General features: G+C 38.1%; 1 protein-coding gene across 1 annotated transcript in view; it reads left to right on the forward strand.

Moving 5' to 3' along the window:
* The window catches only part of GAS2 (growth arrest-specific 2), a 73,580-nt gene extending 60,558 nt beyond the window's left edge, over positions 1-13,022 (forward strand). Inside the window, exon 7 of the mRNA XM_008938354.1 lies at positions 12,804-13,022. Within this exon, the coding sequence (XP_008936602.1) occupies positions 12,804-13,022 (219 nt within the window). The remainder of the gene's footprint in view (positions 1-12,803) is intronic.
* The last annotated feature ends 278 nt before the right edge of the window (positions 13,023-13,300 follow it).

Genomic DNA, 13,300 nt, shown 5'->3' on the forward strand with positions numbered 1-13,300 from the left:
TTGTATGCTATAATTGAAATGAATTACTTCTAGTAATGAAATTTCCCTTGTTTTTCCTCTTCAATTGTGAGGAACTGCCTTTGCCTCGGCTGCTTTTCTGTACATAGGGTAAACTCCTGCTGCAACACTGCTTCTGAAAGCATCCTTTTAAGTTTACTCTCTGCAGACCCTGTCTTGTCCACTGCAGATCAGAGTGGTTTAGGGAGAAGGGCCCACGGTCAGTTTTGTGACAAATATTGCAGAAATCACAACCCCAGGGAAGTTACTGCTGGGTCTTCTGTCCTGGTATCCCTGAGGATATGGACACACAAGGATGGGAGCACGTGAAACATTTTAACTCCAACTTCTGCATTAATCTTTCATATACTTGAAAGTGGCTGTTTGAAGCAACTTGGAACATTAAAAATGAAAAATCCAGATGCAGTTAGGGAAGCATAGTTGGATGCAGGTGGTAAGTGAAGTCAGTCTGTGCTAGGCTTATAACATGTCTGTCTCATCACATGCACATCACTTCCACAGGCAGGCAGTGAGAAGAACTCAGTAGATGGAAGTGGTTTTTTTCACCTGGTTGTGGGAATTTTTTTTTTTTTTTTTTTTACTGTTTTGGGGCTGTTGTACAGGAAATTAGGAGAGACAGAATGAGTCTTGAGAAAATAGCTAGAAAACAGATGGCACTTGAGGGTTCAAAAGAACACTCTCATGTACTGCAGTGCTACAACACGAGTGTGTTCCCATGGAACCCACACACATTTGCATGGTGAAATCCTAGATTTGCTGAATTCAGTGGCAAAATCTAATTGGATGATCGCTCTGTGCAGAAATTCAGTCTGTAAATGCCTTAATATCCTTAAAAGAATGCAAGTTAGGAGAATCTTGATAGTCTGGGTAAACAAATTCCTTTTTTTTCTGGAGAGATTTCTGTTCTAAAGTTCTGAACTGTTTATTAATGGAACACATTTTGATTTCTTATTAGAGTTTGCTTCTCTAACTCATTCTGCAAGGTATCTCACTGCTCCAATACATGATTTCTGTGGTGTTCCTTGAGAGTTAAAAACTGGCTTAACTTTCAAAAGTGAGACAAAATTGTCCCCTTAGCTATTTGTTTTAAAGAGACACTTTCCATGGCTTAAAAAGCTATTGAAATATTAACTATCTACCATTAGGAGAACTACTTTTTAATTTTTTTTTTTAATTTTTATTTTTATTCAAAGGTAAGAGTAAAGCCTTTTTCTTCTTTTTAAGAAAGCATTCATAGATTTATTTTGGCAGCTTCAGGCTTATGTTTTTGAATTTTTTTTTTTCTGAAAGACTGTCTTCCCTCCCACCATTATTTGATCTTAGTACATCTGGTTTTCCATGCCTCAATCCAGAGGTAGTGTTTGCCAGTTTACACTTTCCCTTTCACTTAACCTCATAAACTCAGCCTGATCTCTTTTTCTGTATTTAATCTGTTTGCCATATCATCTCTTCTGCTGATCATTGCATAAAATATTTCTTATGAGACAGTGCTGTAGCTAGAAGCAGCTAGATTTCTGTTAAGTATCCCACATTTCAGTTGATAGGGAATAGCGCTGCTTTGTGGCTGGCCCCCACAGAAATGCCTGGAGGAGAAGCAGCAGGAAAGTGTCACCCTCGTTGCCCTCACAGCAAACCAGGTGCAGGGTCTCACCCACAGTGCTTGGAAATGCACAGTTCCTCTACCTGCAGGTGCCATTCTGAACACGACTGCCACATCTAATTAATTTTCCATGACAATATTCCTCCTTGTGCAAGAAATAAAAGCCTCCACTTGTTTATTCATTAAGAGACAAGTGAATTTATGACAAGTGTGTTTCCTTCTCTCTGCATCTGAGTCATTTCTCACACACAAAGTGCTTGCCTACGCAGGATGCTTTTTTTCCAACAGGAACCAAGGTCTAGTGTTAATTAGAGACCAAACATGTACTATTCCCAAATTCTATAAAATTATCAGACAGAAACTAAAAGTAAGGTTTGAAGGAAAATGTAATCAAGAGTGAGAGTCCCAAATGTCCAAAAGTTTCTTGTTATTTCTTTCTGTACACATCCAAAGATGTATCTTGATTTCAGTTAGTTAAGCAGGAATACATTAAATGGTAATCTCAATGAGTCTGTTGTATTCTGAAATCAGAGATAAAGACTTTAGTTTCATTATGTGCAATATTAGAGCTGCAGACAATATTTCAATTTGCCGTCCCCCAATGCTTTCTTTTTGTAAAAATGTTTTATGCAACTTTGCCTTTTCTTTAACCTCCAGAGGTCAATAAGCTGTTGACCTTAAGGTGTCTGTGCCATGCAGGATTTATGCGGCTGTGGTTTCACCCTCTAAGCCAATTCCTGACTTCTTCAGGTATATGAAAAGTGGCTAAAACTCCTGTTCTGTTACAGTCTATAGCTTTGCAAATAAGGCTGGCTCGCTGCACGTGTACTCAATCCAGAGCCGAACCAGTGGAACAGGCAATTTTCTTCATTAATTTCCATCCATGTGCATCAGTGTTTTATGCCATTATAGCAAACAGACTCACTTCATGTCTTGCCAAGAACAAACAGAGGGAGGAGATTAAATTTTTGCAGTGTGAAAGGGGCAAATTTCCTGTTTCTTCACTTGATTATTTCTTTTTTAGAAGCTGAGATGTTATTCACAGGTTCTAAGTATCTTCAGTAGTAGAATGCCTACAGAAATTATATTGCTCAAGCTGGGAGCTCTACACTAAGGAGCTGATTGTTCCTCAGTGTCTCAGGCTTAGTGAGATTTTTCATTCACTTCACTATGCAAATGAAGTCATGTTTCTTTTTTCATACCCCATTCCTATAAAAGTCTCAGTTCCCTTGATGCTATCTTCCATACACATCTTTGTGTGTGCTTCCAGCTGCCAATGTCACGTATTGTGTGCAATTCTGGTCATTGCTTTGGAGTTTCAACCTCTTACTGTCTATTCAGTCAACTGAGTGTCAGCTAAAAATCATCCCCATGCCAGATCACATAATTTATGGGACAGTGTTGTCAGTCACACTTCAGTTTGTCCTTTGAGTCTTCAACTTGTCTTTCAGTACTTTCAGTAATTACTGTTAGTTGTCCCAAGATCTCCCTCCCCATTTTTTAATAGTCTGTGTCTTGTATTGATTCAGGGTTTCAGTGTGCTGGTTAATTCTTGCTTACTGTTAGCTGTCTGTGGAAAAGAACCTTGCTTTCCTCTGGCTCATAAGTACTGCTGTTGCTAATGTTTCAGTGGATGCTTCTGAGTCACCTGTTTGTTATCATCTCACTCATCTGCACGTTCTGGGAAACCCTGTTTTCTGCTCTCCCATTTTGTCACCACCCTACTGCTGCTGCATTGCTGATAAATCCATAATTGCTGATCCTCTTTGTTACCCATGTATGTAAGGGTGAAAGGCAGAGACTTGAGATACTTGCAAGGACTGTCCTCAGATTTTTTTTACGGGGTTATACAAGTTCCACTTGCCTTCCTGCTAGGGGAAATTACATTCCTGTGTGAATTATATATCATTTAAGCAGTGTTAGAGCAATTTAACTTTCTTCAGCAGATGACCAGGTAACGTAGGTCATGTTGACAATGTATGCTAATATATGAAGCCTTTGTTTTTAAGCTACATCAGTTTGATTTCAGTTGAATCACTAGATGCTTATTTTTCTGCCTCTCTGTCTGCCTCTCTGTCTTCAGCAGTATACAGATGTCTTTAGTTCCCAGTTGCATTATCAGCCCTGTGTTGAAAATGTGACATTTTATAACAGTGTTTCATAAGCACTATAAAGAAAGTGTTTTGATTGATAAGGTAGTTTTACAACTTGGGTAAGTGTTGGAAAAATAAATTGAAATATTGTGAGGTGAAAATCTCAAATGAGGTCCAGAGATCCTCCAGCAGGAACTTGCAAATGGAATAAAGAAGGTTTGCAAAGAAACTGAGTCCCGGGAGGCAAAGGTGTTCTCATTTCAGGTCAGCTTTACTTACTCTCCTTTTGCTTAAGTTTTCCATGGAAAGGAGTAGTTTTGCAAGTGGAAGCAGCTGCCAAATGGACAGTTGGTGAATGGACAGTAACGTCAATCTAGAAAAAGGAGACATCAACATGTAAGCAAAATGACTGCAGGTCATTTAAGTAAGGGTGGGTTGGGTGAAAGCAATTCACTTAGTATTCTAGAAGAGAGCTCTCCACATTGTGATTTAGTTAAGTAAAAATGTTGATGTTATCTTTTCATAGAAATATCTGTGAGATGTAAAGGAGAATGAGGGCTGCTTTATAAGGAGTGGATTTAATTAACAAAGGACATGACGGGTATGGTTCTACCTTGGGGCTTTTTCAGAAAGCAAAAAATATACTAGTTTTAGCAAAAGGGTTGGGTTCATATTTCAGAAAAAAAAAACATAGGGAAAAAAAAAAGACAGAAACTCATAATACATTTTGAAGCCCTGAACAAATTCCCATTTACTTCAGTAGGAACTGGATCAGTCACTTAATGAAAATGTTGTGTAACTGGTCTCATTCAGTTTTATTACATTTCATTATGTGTCCTCTGAGACCTTCAGTCCATAGGTTAGTTAATCTGCTGGGTGACCAGTAGTTAACTTGTGTACCTTACGTAGATCATTTTAATATAAATGTTTAAGTATTTTGAAGCTTGCAAGCGTTACGCTGTGAGTGTCATTAGTGGACCTTCTGGTTTTGTGGCAAAGCAATAATGCTTCATCACGTTTCAAACACCTCACTCCGCCACTTAAACATTGGCATCCTCATGCTGAGGCAAAACAGTCTTAAGAAATCAACATCTGTTATCACAGAAAACCTGGTGAGCAAGGGAGGATAAATAATACAGTCAAATAATTTAATACCTCTGATGGCCACCTTTGCTACACAGTATTGAAGAATAAAGCTCAGATACAACTCTGGCTTCCAAAACTTCCTCAGTCAGACTGGCAAAGGACTAAACTGGAATGAGAGAGTAAATCATTGCTCACATTATCGCAGTCTCTGATCTTTTTGCTAAGGTCATCAACAAGTAGACACGATTTACAGCTGGGTGATGGCACTCAGCTTTGAGACCACCAGTCATTAGGTACTAAGCCCACAAAGAACTACATGTTTCAGGTCAGATTTGAATAAGCAAAGTAAAAGTAAGAAAATCTCCATATACTGTCTACTCAGATTGACTACCTTCTGTGCCAGGTTTTCAATTAATTAATTCCAAGTTTCACCCCTCCTTTTTAAAAAAAAAAAAAAAAAAAAGAAAGAAAAAATTAAAAAACAAACAAACAAACAAAAGAATAAAAACCAAACCAAACTCCCAAAACAAACAACTAAGAAAATTGCTCAAAGAGAAGCATCAGCCACATGGATTTTAAACTTTTTTTCTTATTGGAACTTATTTTGGTTTTTTTGGTTTTTTTTCAATGACAAATGGAAACAGAGTCCTTCTAATTTTGAAGAAGTGTTTAGTGCTCTAAATATAAGAACAATACCTGCCTAGTCAGCTCAATTTTGCAGAAAGACTCACTTAATAGATTTTAACTTCAAAAGTGGTAAGGATGAACATGAAACCTCTGTCTTTACAGTGGCTGACCTCCTAAATCAAATTACTGTTTGCAGAAATAAGTCTATAGTCTTCTTGGATGAATTTGTTTTGGCTGAGTGAAGTGATAGCCAAATTTGGAAAAGCAGAAAAAGAGATGCTTACACCTGCCACTTTCTGCTTCATACTTCTCGTGCAGTGGAAATTTCTTTCTGGGTTTTAACATGTGCTAATGCTTATTTAGATGCCTTTTGTATTTCCATACAAAAATTCAGCTTGTTGTTTTGATCTAAAACAACTTTAAAAAAAATGACTCAATAAATTACAGGAGGCTTCTGGTTTACAGATAGTGTAAGGCCTCTGTATTGGTGTAAGCCTCTATGGCTGCCTCACCTGGAAAATCTATCAGGCTTCAGCATATCTGCAGCCACTGAAGGTCATTTCAGCTCAAAGTACACTGATACCATTTTTTGTATCACCTCTTTAAGTCAATACTTCTTTCAGGTCTCCCAGCCCCTATGTCAGTCAGCAGACCTGGAGAATGTAAGTGTGGTGGTGTTGCTGAAGTGCCTGGGAATTTTATTAGGTTCTACATGAAAAATGAGCTCCTTTTTCAGTGAGAAATGGCACTTGACACAAAGCAATAAAGGTTACTTTGCCCCAAAATGGGGATTTAAGGATTCTGATGAATGCCTCCATTCTGGTTTATTTCCCACCATCTAATATTTATCATAAATTGTTTGTATTTGATTTGTTTCAGGAATATAGACTTGAACCAATGATGCCTATAAATTTCCAAAGTACCATTCCATCCCATTCTTTATTTATGCAACCCATTGTAGGAGATCATTTCAATAAAATAGATACCTGTTCATGTGTTTGATACAGCCCAAGATATAACTTTAAAATAAAATTGTTTATAATTCAGAAACTGTATTAATTATAAAACCCAACTCTAGCACAGCTAGGAGTAGTGACAAGCAATTAGCATGCTGTCTTGACATCCTTTTTTAAGCTGAGCTTCCTTATAATGCTTTTTCCAGCTAAATGAGGTTCATTTCGTGTGATTTACTATGTACAAATCCTTGAAAAGGAGAGGAAGATGCTCATTCAGTGAGCTGTCTCTTTTCCATGTCATGATCCTGGTGTCTGCAGAGAGGGGAAGTACAGGCTCCTTTATTGGGGTTTTACAACGACACTGAGTTTCAAAACTCAGTGGAGGTCCCTAAATAAATCCATATGTAATGACTGGAGTGATGCAAATTGCATCGTTTGGAACTTTTAAAACTAATAGACATAATCCAAACCAGTTCTATATAATCCTGTATCAAGAGGAGGCCTAGGCAAAATGGGATGTAATGAGGGGTGATAAGGGAAAACAAGAAGTGCATTTTTCCTGTTTTTCAGGTGGGGAGATATTTTTTTTTTCTTAATACAATCAGATCATAGGATTATTCAGGTTGGAAGGGACTAATATACCATTGCCTGCCAAAATACACATTATTATGCTCTAAGTAGATTACTTCAGTGTGGATGAATAATTAATATCAGGAATTGGCCACATCATTTGCACTTTTTCAGATTTGCAGAGTTGAGATTGAGTTTGAATTGCTTAGATGTGCACTTAGGCACATAAGTGAGTTCTTAAAACTCTAAAATAAGCTTTATGTTTCATCAGACTCAAACTTCTCTAAGACAACACACAAATTCAATGACAAAAGGAGAAGGAAAGCCAAGAAAAAGAATAGTTGGAGGGAAGCTTTCTGGATTTCCAGCTGGAAGCTGGTTTTCTTCCATATCCTCTTGGGAATTGCTCCCACAAGCCCTTGTGTCCATAACTGTGAATTTGATGTATGTAGCAGCAGTAATGGCTCTTACAAATTGTATGCTACAGTGGCTGTAACCATTTTAAAATAGGAATTTATCTAAATTTAAGCTGAGTGTTTAAATCTGATGGTACTCCAGGATTTTGCTATAAATTTTACAAGGAAATCCACAGATGAAGTTGCATAATCTCTGCGAACAAGATATTTTTAATGTCTCTAGTTACAATCCACTGTTAGTCAGGAGACTGTTACACATTCTTGATGGTGTTTTCAGGGAAGTAGAGAAACTCCATATACCAACAGTTACCTACAGATTTCTGAAAATTCACTTGCCCATTCAAATGTATTTAGAAGACTTGGTGTAAATGCCTACTACAGCCCACACCTGCCTTTGCTGCACAGGCATGTGCTAGCAATTAGTAAACTCCTGAGTAAATTATGAGAATATTATCATGATGGAAACATGAGGTTGCTAAATGTCACTATTAAATGCAGCTAATCCATGATCCAGAGCACTGCAGCTCTTTTCCTGTTGTCCAAGCCCCTTGTGCTTACTCATGTCAGGTCCCCTCAAAACTTTCCTGGAACAGGTAGAAATTCTAACTCCAGCCTGCTGCTGGCTTGCCAGCCACCCTCAGCACACATTTGACATCTGTGTAGTGTCCCTCAGTTTCTTTTTTCACCAAACCCATTTTCAAACCACTTGTCACACCTTTATCAGACCAAGGGTCAGGGCCCATTCAGCTCTTCTCAATGTCCTTTTCTGGCCAGCCCCCAGCCATCACCTGTTTGAGTGGACTATGGGCAGCAGTAGTCCTGTTAACATGAACTTTTGTCTATTTTGGTGACTATCAGGGGTGTAGAACTAACATCATTGGGGTTTCTGTGAACACATACAGCTAGACAAGCTTCTCTGCACATTGCCAGTCTTCTCACAGTGTCTTTCTCAGGGCTTCACCAGGCTAGACTTGCCTCCATATCAAGTGATAGATTGGAGAATTTTCGGTGACCACCTTCAAGAGGACCTGGGTAACTGCTGAGCACTGGAATTCCTGGGGATTTTAAGGATTTTAGCTCTGCTGGTTTAATGCTTTACCATTAAAAGTCTTTGCCAAGAGAAGGAATAGATTTTGACACTTGATGATATGAACCTTGTTTTCTGAAGCAATAGTGTCTCAAGTCTCCAAATAATACTTTCCTGTACCACATACATACGTGCACTAAATCCCAAGAGGACTTCACTTTCTGTTAGCCACACACAGCCACAGGCTGCAAGTTCTCTCCTAACATCAGTTCTTCAGGTCACAACTAGGAAGATGCTGAGAGAGACCACAGTCTCTTATGTGGGAAGAGACCTCATATGCCACGAAAATGTCCACATGTTCTGTGCCCTGTGGAATAATTTGTCATTACTTGACAATACCATATTCTAGATGCAGGTCCAGAGACTCGCTGGGGAAAGTTGACAGGCCAAATCTGGGGCCCCTTCCTGGTTGGGGTTTTGTACCTGGCTCTCACCCTTTTTTTTTTTCTCTAAGAATGGTTAGTGAATAATGCTGAGATTTGAGAAAGCTTTTTTTTTTTTTCCTTTTTTTATATACAGGAGAGTAGATGAACATAAATGGTGCAGACAAGCTGGAGCAAAATGATTCCTAAATAGCATCAGCTGGTGTTGCAGCCAAATGACAAAGTAGAGATGCTCTGAGTGTAGTCCCTGTGTCTGTGCTCATCCTGGGCCTCGAAGCCTGCAGTGACAGCAGGAAGGCTTTCCAGTTTGCTCTGGGCAGTGGTCTGACACAGTAATGAAAATATGTTGATCTAGAAGCCTACTTCATGATCACTCTGAAGACCTCTCAAAGAAGGGCACCTAAATGCTCCGATATGAGGAATAAGGTTTATAGCTACTGATGACAATGAGTCGGAGTGGCTCACGTTCAGTAAAAGTTAATTGAAACTTACTCAATTCTCTTTCCCCATCTCATTAATGTTTCATTTTTGGAGTGCAAAATTTTCTTTGCGCAGCCACTGGCATGTTGCACTGCATTAGTTTGCCAAACACCTTTGGATTTTATAGTCAATATTGTCTCAGTATGTAGCCTACATTGTTTCTGAAGTTGGCCTAAACTCACACCAACTAACTCCAGGCTCTGGTTTGCTTTAGGCCACTGTGCTGGGCTTCCAGAGCCCTGCCCAAGTTCCTTACAACTCACTAGGATTCTTTCCACTGGCTTTTTGCAGTACTTGGATCAGATCTGTAGTGTGTAATTCCTCTTCCCACTTCCTCTCCCTTCCCTGAAATATTTTCTAGGAAGAATAACAGTATTGGGCCAGGTTTTCAGTTCCTATAAAACAAAACAGATTTTTTTCAAGTCAGCAAACCTATGCTCATTGCCATCAACTTTATATCTTTACATGCAGCCTAATACCTTTTTAATAAGACATAAAGCTTTCTAAAGTTATTTATGTGAAAACCAGAACTGTTTAGATTATATTTTACTTTGAGGACAAAGTCCTACATAATGATAACTTAGTTCACCTTTTACTGACAATTTCCCATGCTATCTCTCGATACAGCCACAATGCATTCCAAACCAATCTGTAATTTCTCCCTCTGTGATGCTATTGTCTGATCACCTGGTTTCTTCTCTGTTTGCTTCACCAAAGATTCAACTTAAACACAGATTCTAGAGAAAACAGATTTTGGGACAGGTCTGTTTCAGAAACAACTGGAATAATCAAGATTTACAGTAATCATAAACACATGTTGGATTTTATTTTACAGAAAGGGTTTTCTCAGTTTTAGTTAGGTGTATTTTCACACTTATTCACCAGTGTCATGAATTGATTTATGCTGATAACTAATAAACTTTATTATTGTAAAACCCAACTTCCTTCTTAGAGATCTCATGCAGTGGAAAAGCTGAATTGGGTGGATCATAAAATCTCAAAAGTTTCATCTACAGCTGAAGTATGTTGGGGAGGAAACTTATTTCTCAGTTAGAAAGTAGAGCAAGGTGGTTTTTGTTTTTTTTTTTTTTGCCTTGGTGAGAAAGCCTTTATACTTCTGTGAACCTGGAACGATTGTGAAGCTAAAAGAATTATTCTGGCTTTGTGCTCATGTTACTAACATCAAAATATGGCTGTGAGAGTAAAATGGTTCTTTCGTGGCATGTAGCACAGCATGAAGAATGCCTATATTTAGGATGTAGGAAAACCCAGTCTCTATAGAAAGCAAGCATTCAATGAATTTTATAATAGTATGATAATACAAAGAGAAAGAGAAAAGAGGGGAGAGACAGACAATGTACATTTAACCTGAGCAACAGGAAATAACATCCCAGCAGTAGGTTTTATTTGTCTGCACGGTAGTCCCTTAGGGAAATTGAACCAAATATACTTTTTGCTAACTTTCCATTCCTTAACTCTTAATCAAAAGTCCAGATACTAACTGCTCTTGGAATGTGAAACCCCCTGTGACAATAAGTGGAAACTGAAATTCAGTAAGTTAACTCCTTCCCACAGCAGAGTCACATGTAGTGGAGCAAAGTTTGGCTTAAAATGTTTTAACGTGGTAAGTTTTGGCATTTCTCAAATGCTTTTTTAGGCATTCAAAGAAGAGAAAGTTGCTAAATAAAATTCTGTAGACTGTGTTGTCTCAAGGCTGTGTCACCATTTGAACTGCAGTTTTCAAACTTGATATAAAACCTGTTTGCTTCTTTCATGATAATGAAAGTAATTCATGATAATGAAGTAACTATTTTTCAGTATCTATAAATGCTTAATCTTTAAATCTGTCTATAGATATAGAATCTATAAATCAGCTTCCCACTGTGTTTCACATTAAACCCAAAATGTAGAAAGAATTTCCATGTGTTAAAAGTATTAAATGTTAGAAATGAAAACTTTCAAGCAAGAGTTCCTCTGCAGCTGCTTATTCAAATGAGGAGTTTGAATCCTTATAAACCAACCCTGATTTTCAGACTTTAGTAAGTTGTACAGCTTTCCATGCTTTCTTCAAGTCAATCTTCTCATGTAGCAAGTCAAATAACACTTTTGGGTTGAGGTGTGGTGTTTGTTGGTGCTTTTCTTTTTTGACTTACATTTCTGCCTATTGTTATCTGTGATTGTGTTTGAGAATTTTTCTTGTTGTGTTGTCTGCACTGTGAATTGTGCTATGCCACAGAAGGCTCATGTGCCACCTAAGTCTCAGCTGCAAATATTGTCAGCCCTCAAGGGAGTTTTGAGCATGTTGACATTGACACTTCACACCCATAAATCAAAATGTCGTTACCCAGACTAGAGTAAACATCTTCTAGCATGCCTTTTACAGGGCCCATTTTTAATTTCTGGTGCTACAGCTAAATGAGATTGTGCATTTCGGGAGATGAACTAATCCAAGCCTTTTTCAATGTGTGGTTTATCATGTGGCTTCTATAGGCTATGCTGCTTTATGATACCTCACTAGTATTGATCTGGCTGCCCTGCGTGGAGAACTGGAAGTGAGAAATCAGTGAAATTGCCAACCCAACTCACAGGTGCAGACACAGAAGGAGTTACTTTGGTACTTGGCAAAAAATGGTTTTTGAGTTTAGGCAGAAAATGAGTGTGGATCTGGAGGATATACATTAGAGATGAGTGCCTAATTTGGCAGCTAGACACCCTTGTCATCCTGAAATTTGGTAGGTCAAGCCCCAGCGTTTCAGGAATAAAGACAGCAAACGTAGGCAGCACTGAGCTGTCCTGCTAGTGAGAGCCTGGGGACTTCTCTTGTATTTTCTTTCTTAACTCAGCATAAATTCAGGTACCTCCAAACAGTTCCAGACACATTTCTGATATCCATCATTACATTAATTTAATTACAACATTAGATTATTTTAGCTAGGATGTACATCAACAATACTAAATTGTTGAACTAAATGGTACTTCATTTTCTAATTTTTTTTTTCTTTTTGATATTTTAGGAGGAGACTTTTTTGGTTGTTTGCCCTTCACTACTCCTTTTCTACAGGTCCTTATGCTATAAAGAGAAGCCAGTTTCAACACACATAAAATGGTGTCTTTACTAACATGTAAAAAAAAAATTCATCTGAAAACCATGCATGTTCCCTAGTATGATTATACTAAACACATGAAGAACAGGATCACTCGGTGCTACAGAACTAGAAAAACATATAGCATTGCTTGCATAAATTACAGAAGTCTACTTTTAAATACTATCTCATTTTCTTACATTTTAAAAAAATTACTTATTAAATTCTAATAAAAACCATTCTACTGTTTCATTTCCTTTCCTTTTATTATAAAGGAGACTAATGACTTATGCCTGTGACTTTTAGTTGAAGTAACAGCTTTTTCCAGCAGAAAACCTGTGATTTCCCAGTGAATGCTTCCTTCTCAAGAGTTTGTGGGTTTTTTTTCCTGTGTGTTGTTTCAGATGCTGCACAACAAGCACGTGATGGTTCGAGTTGGGGGAGGATGGGAGACTTTTGCAGGTTACTTACTGAAGCATGACCCGTGCCGAATGCTGCAGATCTCCCGCGTGGATGGGAAAACTTCTCCAGTCCAGAGCAAGTCTCCAACCCTCAGGGACATGAATCCAGACAATTATCTGGTTGTTTCTGCCCATTACAAAACCAAGAAGGAGATTAAGTGAAATAAGCCTCTCATGTGATTGGGACTCTGTGTACGTAGGTCCAGATTATTTTCTCAAGTGTAGTAAATTTAGTTTCTGCTTTGAAAGGACCTTGGAAAATTTAAGACAGACTGGAAATGACAACCCATTTTGAAGATCTTTGAACTGTAGAACTATTTATTTCTAGTACCGGATCTTTTATAGCAAATTACCCTTGATAGGCTAATTACTACAATCAGATAAGAAATAGACATATATTTTTAGCCAAATTATTACTCTTTAATATGTGAATGTATACT

The sequence above is a fragment of the Merops nubicus genome, unplaced genomic scaffold (genome assembly GCF_000691845.1).
Source record: "Merops nubicus isolate BGI_N331 unplaced genomic scaffold, ASM69184v1 scaffold15464, whole genome shotgun sequence".
NCBI classification, from domain to species: Eukaryota; Metazoa; Chordata; class Aves; order Coraciiformes; family Meropidae; genus Merops; species Merops nubicus.